The sequence below is a fragment of the Rhineura floridana genome, chromosome 1 (assembly GCF_030035675.1).
Source record: "Rhineura floridana isolate rRhiFlo1 chromosome 1, rRhiFlo1.hap2, whole genome shotgun sequence".
In the NCBI taxonomy this organism is placed as follows: Eukaryota; Metazoa; Chordata; class Lepidosauria; order Squamata; family Rhineuridae; genus Rhineura; species Rhineura floridana.
The window spans coordinates 61,787,047-61,799,651 of record NC_084480.1 but is presented as its reverse complement, the minus strand read 5'-3'; the positions used below and the strand labels follow the sequence as shown (position 1 = coordinate 61,799,651).

The window sequence follows — 12,605 nt, the reverse complement described above, 5'->3', positions numbered from 1 at the left end:
GACCATAGTCAAGAAATCAGAAGAAGGATAGGACTGGGGAGGACAGCTATGAGAGAACTAGAAAAGGTCCTCAAATGCAATAATGTATCACTGAACACTAAAATCAGGATCATTCAGACCATGGTGTTCCCAATCTCTATGTATGGATGTGAAAGTTGGATAGTGAAAAAAGAGGATAAGAGAAAAATCAACTCATTTGAAATGTGGTGTTGGAGGAGAGCTTTGAGGATACCATGGACTGCAAAAAAGACAAATAATTGGGTGTTGGAACAACCTAAACCAGAACTGTCACTAGAAGCTAAAATGATGAAACTGAGGCTATCATACTTTGGACACATAATGAGAAGACATGATTCACTAGAAAAGACCATAATGCTGGGAAAAGCAGAAGGGAATAGAAAAAGAGGAAGGCGAAACAAGAGATGGATTGATTCCATAAAGGAAGCCACAGACCTGAACTTACAAGATCTGAACAGGGTGGTTCATGACAGATGCTCTTGGAGGTCACTGATTCATAGGGTTGCCATAACTCGTAATCGACCTGAAGGCACATAACAACAATAACTGTATGATGTAGAAGTCTGAACTAATATAGCCGAATATACTTTAACTGTTAACTGTATACTGCAATGTAAACTGGTGTATAAGACTAATATATAATCCTGAGCTAGAATATATAAGACAGCTACTGGCTAAGGCCACTATAAGCATTATGTATGCCATTATGTGCTTGTAAGCAGTCAGGACTTTGACCTATATGATTCTGATTTACTGGCTGAATCCAGTTACATGTGTACTTGTATGTATGAAATGAATGTATACAAAAAAATATTTTAAGAAACATTGTAAATACAATCTGCTGTTGAACTTCTATTTTTCCTGAGATATTCTTAAACCTTAGCAATGTCTTTGGTGGGACCTCCAACCTTAGTTCTCCCAGACATACCTAACTTCTTGCAAAAACTGTGGAGGCTCAGGTGACCACAGTATTTTTCATATAAGTTGTCTGTAGATATGGACTAAGGGGAGTACACAAGAACCTTAAATGCAGTGCAGACACAAGGTAGATATGGTTGAAGGCCATTTCATTATTCTCAGTGTTCCCCTTGTAGAACTGAGCAGGGGGGAGGAGGGGAACAAAACTAGATTAGTTGGTTCTATCTGTCATTTACTTTGGCTCCATCTACTGTTGGCCTCCTTGCCTTCTGCTCTACCAGTTCCAATGGGCATCAGACACCCTTGTGCGTACATTTTTATATATGAAGGGGAGAGGGTGCCTGAAGTTGCACACTGGGGTGCACAAGAGCCCTGGGTATCTGTTTCTACTTTTGGGGAGTGGGGTGGTAAGTAGAAGTTGGGGAAAGAATCTGAACTCTTTCCCCCTTCTCCTGATCCCCTCATGTCATATTTGATGGAGAATATCCAATTCCCAATGTTTTACTTCTACATGTTTTAGCCATCCCGCATTAGTATGACTAAAAATGGAGTTGGCCATGTAAATTAAGGAATAGCACTATCGAGATAGGAGTATGTAACTGAATTTGTCTGCATGGAGGAAAGTAAAGTGCTGCACTTGGGTATAACCTCATAGTGTGGCGAACGTAGCTCTCTCCATCTAATCCTCATAGGTAGTATTTACTGAAATGGATGGTGTGTGAGTGGAGTATAGTGTCTTTCCAGGTGCCTCTGCAATTTAGAAAACCTTTTTACAGACATTTCTTGACTCAGTATGTCATAATTACATACATTTTAGCTATTATTTAATCATATAATTAAAGTTATGTAGTCACAATTTTTATTTTGTACAATGGAACCTCATTATAATGCGGGGATCAGGGGACAAAAGATGCACCTGTGTTGTAGGGGTTTCACGTTATAATGAATAGCATGGTACTATATACAATATTGTACTCTGGGACATCGTCATACCCGTGGTATATCGGAATCCACAGTACAGTGAACCACATTATAATGAGGTTCCATTGTATGTCATATTTTCTTGTGTATAACAATTTCTGGTAAAAATAAATTACATTATATAACCTAGAGACCTTTACATGATGTAACATTGTTTACATTGATGGAAATTTATATTAGCCATCTGGTGACTGGACTGTCTTAGTAACAGTAGATAAGTAAAATATCACACTAATTAAGAAATAGCATACACCCCCAATTCCAGTTACACTAAGGTTTTCTTATTGATAAACTTGTGCTGTTACTAAAAAAAAGTACATTGCTACAATACATAAACAGTTGTCAATTATTTTGCTTTTGTAACAGAATCAGGCTTTTGAAGTAAGTGGTTTGGCAAAATGCTGTTAACAGTTGGAGGAATAACACAAAATTGATTTATCTTTATATAAATAATGGCTACATCCCCAAATGGATTTATAAATTAATTGCTGTCTTATTAGAATAAAACCCTTCTTCTCTGGGCATGATTGATGTTATCTGTCTAAGTCTTTGTTCCAGCCACCCTCCTCTTTAGTTAGTTTATCACAGCTGGAGCTTTAATTTACTGATCATATTAACTCTGATTAATAACTAACCATATCTCTTTTTTATATATCAACAGTCTACCATTACTGAGTGCAAATGGGATTGGTCAGATTTGCTGCCACATTGTTTGGGACTCAATAAAATGACCTTCAGGGCATTACTGGCACACAGGTAATACAATTTTTTAAAACATTTATTCAGAGTTCTGTTAGAGTTTGTGTCCTATGCTGTCGTTCTTTATGTCAGGGGTTTCCAAAGTGTGGACTACCTGTGGTTTGCGAGCTTCATTCAGGTTGTCTACAGCATGCCTGAATTAAATATTCATCTTGATTTTTAGTTTTAATTTTATTGTTTCTTTTATTTCTTATATTTTATTTTATTACAATTTGAATTCTATGGAATGCAAATTAACACAACAAAATGCAAACTAAGAAATAAAAGAATAAACATACAATTAAAAGTCATGCAGTATCTAGCACAGTGCATTACAATTGCTATAACAGGAAGAAAAAAACGTTAAGTGGTCTGTCAAGACCATCAGCAATTTTCAAGTGGTCCATGGGGTAGAATCATAGAAGAGTTGGAAGGGACCTAAACAGCCATTGGGTCCAACCCCCTGCTCAATGTAGCAATCCAAGTTAATTCAAAGGGGTAAAAAACCCTTGCTTTATGTGATAAAAAGCAAAGCAACTTTAAAATAATGTTTAAAACTAGTTGACCAGAAGTTTAAATGTGAAGTTCTGCTTATGTAGTGATGATTTGCTGCCTCCTTCCCACAGAAGTTCCTTGTGCCTTCCTGAAAAGAAATTAGACTGACCCCTTACACAAATAAAGGTGCCTTCTGCTCATGAAAGGGGCTCTCTCGATACATGTCTAAATAAACAATAGAAAAAATAAATATGGAAGGATTCTGTAAGGGTTCTTACATGTGTTTGCAATGACCTCTGAATCCTTCTTGGATATCAATCCATACTGCCTGACAAACCAGTCCTGATGGAATGGTAACTGATGTGGCATAAGAAATTGCAGTCAGAAAAGTAAATTATAGAAGCTGAAAAATGTATGCATTGGTATCTTTACTGTATAATATTCTTTCCTGGTTTTGGTCTGCATGCCAAGTTGGCATGAGAAGAATGTAGGTTAAGTATGTCTATAACTGCATTGTGTTTATAATAAAACAATTGTGATTGTTTCACTGTGTGCAGAACACTTACTTTACACTTAACATGTTAACACAAGCTGCCAAAGTTATGTTAAGTGATAGTGTGATAAATGCTACACATTCTGTTTGTGGTGGTGAAGCAGATTTTTATATGATATAGAATACTGTAGAGTAAAACATGAGCCATGTGAGATCTGTTCCTTAACAATAAGGAGCTATTATTACATTCTGGACAAACCAGTGCACTCACTAAAACATGCTGACTGAGTTACAAGAAAGCTATGGATTGTTGTTCTCTATGAGAGCCACAGATGTTAGGTATATAACTAGAGCAAAACTTTTAAAATTGAAATGTGAATGGTTATTGAAAAATTGAGCATGGAAATCGTATTTAGTATAATATGATCAGATTTTCAGATTGCATTTTTGAGACATACCGAAACACCATCATCATCATCATTATTGATATCTAATAGAGAAGAGCTGACCAAGTAGTTTCTACCATTGTGAAACAGCTGTGCTGCCAAGTCCTAGGCTTTTGCTGGTGATTATGGAAAAATGTGTGGCATTTAGTAAAGCTGTTTCCTTCTGTATTATATATTTATAGTGGATGTTGTTGGACAAAATGGCAACATTTATTTCCAAAATTAATAGTTTCATAATTGCAAACTGCAGCCAGGTCATCTGTGGAACTTTAGTGTATGTAAACTAATATGAAGTAAAAATATTTTTCTTGTTTGGAATTATCACAGAGCAAAACTGAATAAATCATGTATATTTTAGGAGATACACAGACAGCATCTGTTGTGAATGTTAGCCATATGGTGAGCTATTTATGGGGGAAATGTTTACATTTATAATGTTTATTATGTTGTTGATTATCCATATATTCAGGAAATGCCGTTCTAAAATCTTGTTCCATCAACATGCTTAAAATCTTTTATTATCATGAACTTGGAAAGTATAACAGCAAGTTTAATTGAGCATGCAGAAGTACCTTTTTATGGCATCTGATCAGTTAGTGTAGCATGCAAAAGTAACTTTATGAGTCTGATCTGTTGTTATGTGCAAGTCGTTTACGACTGGTGGCGACCCTATGAATCAGCGACCTCCAGTAGCATCTGTTGTGAATCACCCTGTTCAGATCTTGTAAGTTCAGGTTTGTGGCTTTCTTTATAGAATCAATCCATCTCTTCTTTGGCCTTCCTCTTTTTCTACTCCCTTCTGTTTTTCCCAGCATTATGGTCTTTTCTAGTGAATCTTGTCTTCTCATTATATGTCCAAAGTATAATAACCTCAGTTTCATCATTTTGACTTCTAGTGATAGTTCTGGTTTAATTTGTTCTAACACCCAATTGTTTATCTTTTTCGCAGTCCATGGTATCCACAAAGCTCTCCTCCAACACCACATTTCAAATGAGTTGATTACAGACTCACACGTCACGAGTAACCCAACAAATCCAAATTGAGGATGGGGACAATTCAGAACTCAGGGAGGTCAGAATATGAAGTCCCCCAGTTTCAACATTCTTAGCTCAATCTTAAGCCGAGGCCAGACCCTTCCAAATTTGAGCAAATTATCAGAGCAGTTAGGCCAAAGTTTTTGGATTTTTTTAATCAAATCATGGTCTTTGTGTTGAAAGCATCAGGCTGTATCCAACAAAGCACTTAAGTCACAATCCCATCAGTGGAAGGATTTCTGCTTGCGCAACGGGACTTTCCCCCCCGCTCCTCCCCCTGTGTGCCCTCTAAATCTGTTCTAGGGGGTTCTCCCAACCCTCTAGAGCAGAATTGGGAAGGGTGCACAGAGGAGGGAGGAGAAGGGGAAGTCCCATTGTGTAAGTGGAAATCCGTGCACGGACAGGACATATTCATTGAACACCGTCCATCAGATTTGCCATGGGCATGCAGTGATAATGCTTAAACATTTCCTGATATGGATCCACCCTCACATCTACTCCTATTTTGAAATAAATAAGTTTTAATGTTTATACTGTTCATTTATAAATTAATGTTATTGGCATCAAGAGAATTCTCCAAATGGTTGTATTAAAGCCCCAACAGAATTAAATAATATAAAATGAATGTATATAGACAATAACCATGCCCCCCATCTTAAATAGCATGCCCGGTCTTGTACTGACTGTAGTATTGTCCTTCTAAAATCAATTGATAAAAGACCTGCAGTGACATAACTGGTTTACAACTCATGAAACTTGAGTTCATTGTTTAGGGTTGGCATTGGCTGATAGCAGGGATCTTGTGTCTTTAAGAGGTGTGTGGCAGGCAGAAATTTCCTAGAATGGAAATACAATTTGGGATAAAGTTTCACCTTTTGAGATTCTGGCAAACATCTTATTACTTATGTGTGGCCCCTGGTTTATTTTTGGGCCCTCCACCCCCAAAAGTTGACAGAAATTTGCATGTGATACAAAGAGTGTACAAATTTTATGCACATTTGTGTCCTCTTATGCCAGTGAGGTGGAGGGCCCAGTCCATGTTACATGGCCCAGAAAATCCTGTTGGCACCCCTCCTTGCATACCTGGTGCTTGTTGATTGTGTTTTGTACATTACTTACTGCTGATGGCATCTTCAAATTTACGAATCATCCTGGATACCTTAGGTTCTCCAGCATTCATCACTTCAGTGCTGAAAGGTTATCTGTCAGTCTCATTGCACTTCCTGCTGTTCATGAGCCTAATTTTGTGCAATGGCAGAGAATGGGCACTCCATTTTTCATGCCATAAGCCATCCAGAGCAGAACATTTGGTTTGATATGTAGCCTAAAACGTCTTCATGTCCTTCAGTGACTCAGGACACACTCCCTCAGATGACCTGTTTGTTGATCGTTCATTGTGATTTGCTTGCACTTACATGGATGTTAGATTATATCTAACATCCGCCCTGGGCTTCTACTGGGAAAAAGGATGGAATATAAATCTAATCAATCAATCAATCAATCAGGTCTTTATTGATTATTCATTCTGATTTGTTCACAGGGCAGTTATATGACAATGAGTATTCATCCTGATTGGCTTGTGGGGGTGTACATAACTTCCCATTAGTCATTTGATCATTCAACACTTTTCAATGCATTTCTCTGTCATTTTCCAAATTGCGAAAGATCAGATTCTTTTTAAAGTGGATTTGTTATGCTAGGGCAGATGTGTAATGTGTTCTGTGTGTCTCACAGAAAGAGGCTCTGGAAACCTGAAGCAAAAGAGTTAATCAGAGCAAGAGAGTGTGCCAGGTCTGCCAAGGTCAGCAGCTGGTTGGCAAGGGCAACCGCTTAGATAAGAAGGGGACTCAAGGCAGCTCTGGTGTGGGGGAAAGTTTGTATGGAAGGAGGACTGCGTTTGTTAACTTTAGTGTCAGTAAAAGACTCTTACAAAGTACTTTGCCTGGCTTGTATTATTCCTGTTCGGACCTGCTCCAGTGTCTCTGCACTGTACTGTATCAACACGCGCTGCAACAGTGCTAACACAAGATGCTGAAGAGGGTAGGAAGTAGAACTGAGCAGTGAAGACAGCAGTGGACCCTACACTGGAGGTTTATTGCAGGCACATTAAACCATATAGCAAGCACAAAACGTTTATTTATTTATTTAATATCTCACGCTTCCTCCTAAAGGAGCCGAGGGCAGCAAACCTTAAAGACTTAAGTACACATTTGTCACTCTCTTGCCACTTCAGGGGACATATTATTCTGTTATTGTAAGTACAATTTATTAAAAACAACTGCAAAACCTTTTAGGATGGGTTAATGTAGAAGTGTGCCAAGTTCCATACTTTTAACCCAAAATGTAACTGATCCACTACCTGACTCACACTGGAGTTTGTTCCTGTTGCAAACCAATCCTTCTTTTGTATTTTGCTGACCCTTTCTCATCTAGTTGTCAGACAGTGGCAGTGGTGGAGGTAAGGCTTCTCTGAATGCTTCAGTGTGAGACGGGCCACCCTGTTCACCTAGAATGCTGCAATGGTAGTGTTCCTGGAACAGGGAGCCCTGAGAGATGTTCTCCAGGACACACAAGCCTTTTTAGACTCTGGCATCCTGGATAAACATCACTTTTCAAGCTTTCGGGTACCTGGCCTGGAAAGCTGCACCATCCCAGGTGCTAGAGCCCTGCCTCCAAAGAAGCACTGCAACTGCATTGTAGCAACCATTAACATTTGGGCTGCAGGGTGGAGTTTAAGGTCATCAGGAGTGTGACAAGGTTATTGATCTTGAGGAAAAAATGAGTTCATTTTTTGGGACAACAGCTCTCCTATTCAGTCCCAATTCTGAATTAAGCCAAGGGAAGTTTGGTTAGACATCCTATCATTACAACAGGCCATGTACATATTAAATAAAAAAATGAATAAAGAAGTCTCATTATTCACTCAAGAAACTCAATGTAGCTCAGCTAATGCCGTTGGTATACCTTTGTCTTCTGACATTTGAGAATAAAGTTTTGTGACGAGTGATTATTGCTAATGCCAAACTCCACATCTTAGGCTAATTACTGCAGCATGTGTCTGCACAGCATTCTGTTTCCTAACTGGAAGACAAATCTGTTTATGTTGCAATCCTTTACATGTATACTTGGGAGTCAATGGAGGCCCCTTGTTAAGGGCAGGCGGGGCACTGCCCACTTTAACCACCCTAAACTTCCAAACCTATAGTCCAGTCCCTTCTTTGTTCCTTACATTCATATTCAATACATTAGCTATAGCCCAGTGCCCTTTCTCTCTGTTCGTTATAGGGTTGCCAGGTGAGAAGCATCCCAAACTCTGAGATTTCAGAGGCAGGCCCTAATGATGTCATTAAGCATGATACATTAAGCATCAACCACAGTTGCATGCAGCATACAATTCAAACAAAAACATTTCTCTGATCGGAAATTAAGATAGAAATCTTAGCTAAAAGAGGGTGTTCCCAGGTCTAGTTGAAGTGACGGGATCATTCCTTCTTACCTGCTTAGGAAGCCTGAGTAGGGGACATTTAATCTAGCCTACTTGCTTCTGGCAAAAAGGGTTTAAGTGCCCCCAGGCCAGGCCAGTCACCAGAAGGCCATTGTAGGAAGAAAGGAGCCTAGTGTTGTGGAGATGTTAGATGGGGACACTCAGGAGTAAAGATGGATGCCCCTGAAGGCTGCAATTCTAAAATCACTTATTAAGGGATTGAGCCCCATAGAACTAAATAGGACTTACTTCTGAGTAGATATGGTTTGGTTTGTGCTGTTGGTAAAGCTTGAGTAGGGATCCTCTGCAAAGATATCCATATCCAAGCAGGGTTGGCAACATCCTGCCTGGAATGCCGTGTCCCTGCCTTTTAACGAGGCTGCTGCAAACTTCTTTACAGATTTGACCCTTCATTTCAGAAATGAGTAAGAGTAAGAAGATCTCTACCCTTTTCTGTCTACCCTGTGGGCTGCTATAAATTCACTTTGACAGCCAACCCAATTCCAGTGAGTAATAACTGATAGAGAGATAACACCAGAGCTTGGAAAAGTTACTTTTTTGAACTACAACTCTCATCAGCCCAATCCAGTGGCCATGCTGGCTGGGGCTGATGGGAGTTGTAGTTCAAAAAAGTAACTTTTCCAAGCTCTGGATAACACACATGGTCTGGTCTACCTTTATAGGCAGTAGCTTTGGAACAACAGCAATTGTAGCCACACTTCCCAGTATGTGAATTCTCTTTTATCACTACTGGACAAGAAACAAACCATCATGCAACCAACAAGGTGCATCCTCAGTGGGTTTCAGGGGGTTGAGCTGAGCACATGGAGCCACTGTTGTTGCTTCTATGGATGTAAGGGAGTGAGGCTAAAGGTAAATCAAATGCAAATAGAAAAAGAAAGACAAAAGATAATGATGATTTCCTAAATGCAATACCATACCAAGCACAACAAGATTCTTATGAGCAAAGCAGAAAACTCGGCATCCCACAACCAGTCAGGGTTTCTAACCAAAAACCAAAAACTGAAAACATCTGGCTGCCATTCAGCCAAAGTCATAGAAATCCCCATGCAGCACAACCTGAAGCGGCGGCTGCAGTTAGTGCAGAATGCTGTGGCACAATTGCTGACATGAGTGAGACTAATACTGTAATGGCATCATGAGCTGCAGCAGGTATTCAAATTTCTGTTCAAAAATTATTTGAAAGATGAAATGTATAGCATGCTGTTTTTGCAAGTAATTAAAAACCCCTTTTGTTATAATAACTGAAATTGTTTACTGTGCATTCCTACCAAGATCCTGCTGTGATCTTCAGTTCTAGATTTCCTGGTATATTGTTGTAGAAAGGCAATATTGCTGCTGTTGAAAGTTATACACTCAACTTCTGATGTGCAGAGAAACAGGAAAAGGAAACTGTTTTCAGGATTTGCAATGGGTTCTGGCTATTGCCTGGAGGTCAGCACATCTCTTGTCGATCACAACCCTGACTTCACTTATCAGCTAAAAACCTGAAAGGGCAAGGATTAGAGCAGCTGACTTCTAACAGAAGTTGCATGGGGGGGCTGACATTTTGCTGTGTATCTCTTGAACTGGACCACCTAGAATCTTAATTTTTTTTAAATGAAAAAGTTTGGAGAGTAGGGTGAGACCCAGAGAGGACCCCCAAGCCAACTTTGGGCATAACACAAATGCACCAGCTCTTGGAGAGGAGCTTGCAGCTGCTTTGCTCCTCCTGCTCTATTTTTGCTACTGCATTGCACTGAGCGAAGCCAAGGTTTGTCTTAGAATGTCATCCAGACCTGGAGTCATGGTTAAGCTCTCTCCAGACTAACTATGAGCTGAAACCAAGGTTTGTTATTGGCTACAGCTTGTGGTTAGTAAGATGAGAGCATAACCACGAGTTCCGGTCCAGACGACATGCTAAGCTGAGCCTTGGCTTATCACTGTGTGACAGCAAAAAAAAACAATTGGGAGGAACAAAGCGGCTACATGCAACTCTCCAGGAGCTTGTGCATTCACACTAGTGTGAATTTCTAACTAGGCCTTTGATTAAATATTTGTTAAAGTAGTCAGATGGTCCATTTGTCTAGATAGGAGTCCCCCCCCCCGAATCTAGCAGTAAAGTTGTTTTCACAGCACAAAAATCTTTGTTGTAAGACCTGCACATTATAGTAAAGTAGAAACAGAGTATTGTTATTCCAAAAGTTTGCAATATGAAATATGTCATTGAGGAAAGCTTTTTTTATTAGTCTTTAGATTGACAGGTTATGACAAAACTGTATTCATGTTGCTTGAATACATCTTTTGTCTAGTTTTACATCCTTTTTGACTTGTCTAGAAAATGACATATTGAGGTTTTCATTTGCTTTAACCAGGTGTGGTTTTCTATATAGGAGATATCTTGGTAGGACTGCAGTTGAAAGCAAATGAACCAGTGAAGCTTGGAAAGGCCATGGCCCTTCTTCAGATGGTAGCGATAAGTTGAAAGACTCATTAATCAACAGCAGAGTCACAGGTGTGGTGGCTTTCCTACAAACTGCCAGCAGACTGTGAAAGTCATATCCAACACACAGTACTGTCAAAGTAGACTTGCAAACACTCTTAAGCCTTTCCCTCCTCCTCTCACTTTCAGTTGGAAAAAATGCAATTGTTTAATAAGGGAAAATTGCACTTCTTTTTATTTGTTTGAGGCTATTTTCATTTCTACAGGTTAAAGTAACTGAATAACTGCATCATTTTACATGCACTTAGTGGCTCTTGCTATGTATTTTGGAATGTCTTTTTTTAATCCTCAAAAGAATGAAATACATATTTTAATGACTAGCTTCATTTGTGAGATAATTGACCTCTAATATTAACAGAAAATCACTAGACAGTTGCCAGAAATGTGGTACTACGAGAACAGGCTTGTAGGGGGTTGGGTTTATATATGCATGGACCCCAATCTGAAGCATACGTTGAGTTCCACCCTAGTGCTTATGGGCTACAGCCCTCAGATTCAGGGACTAAACAAAAATCAAGCAGCCTGGTTGCCAGTAGGCTGATCTTACAAAAATGGATGGCCCAAATGGGACAAAATGTAGATCACTAGTCTTGTGACCTCTTGACCATTATACCCAATGAGAAAGTGACCTATATGCAAAGAGAGAATCTGTATAATTTGAAGATTTTCAAAGTCTTCCTTGATTTCTTTGGGAATTGAGTTAGGTATGTGAAAACTGATTACCTGAGGCAGCTGATGGAAAATCTCAGAAAATCTTTCCTCTTTTCTTCTTTCACTCCACTCTCCTTATCCATTTGTTAATTTTATAAGTGTGCCATATATTATTTGGATATCCTGAGGTTGGGGCTCAGAGAGGGTAGAAAGACATTTGAAGGGGGCATGAAGTTTTGTAAAAAAAAAAAAAGTTGGATGGTTTGGAGAAAGGAAAGATTGAATCTATTATGGACCAAATAATTTCAAATACAAGTTCTTTTACTGTATTTTAATATTTCAAATAAAATACTGTGAGTAAAAAATTAGCGATATCCAAATACCAGTAAGTAGACTTCCATGATAGGCAGTCTGGTGTGCTCTAATGGCTTCTACAGCAAATATTAAGGATGGGGTTTAATGGGTATGTTGAGATACTGTAGACATTGGGAAAGGTACAGTTGCATTAAGCCAAAAGCAAATGTGTAATTAAGAACACAAGAGCCCTGCAGGATCAGACCAAAGACTTTCCTAGCAACTGGTATTCAGAGGCATACTGCCTCTGATATTGGAGACAGTATACAACCATCATGACTAGTAGCCTGACTTGATGGCATTATCTTCTATTAATTTGTCAAATCCCTTTTAAAGCCATTGAAGTTGGTGGACATCACTACATCTTGTGGTAGTGAATTCCATAGTTGAATTATACGTTGTATGAAGAAGTACTCCTTCTTGTCTGTCCTGAATCCTGTTATTTTGCATAATTGGGTGATCTCAACTTCTAGTATTATGAGAGAAGGA

At 39.1% G+C, this 12,605-nt stretch overlaps 1 protein-coding gene across 1 annotated transcript in view; it reads left to right on the top strand.

The window, feature by feature from the left end:
- Nucleotides 1-12,605, top strand: part of KIAA0825 (KIAA0825 ortholog) — a 413,025-nt gene that overhangs the window by 239,410 nt on the left and 161,010 nt on the right. The window contains exon 19 of the mRNA XM_061622304.1: nt 2,579-2,673. Within this exon, the coding sequence (XP_061478288.1) occupies nt 2,579-2,673 (95 nt within the window). The remainder of the gene's footprint in view (nt 1-2,578; nt 2,674-12,605) is intronic.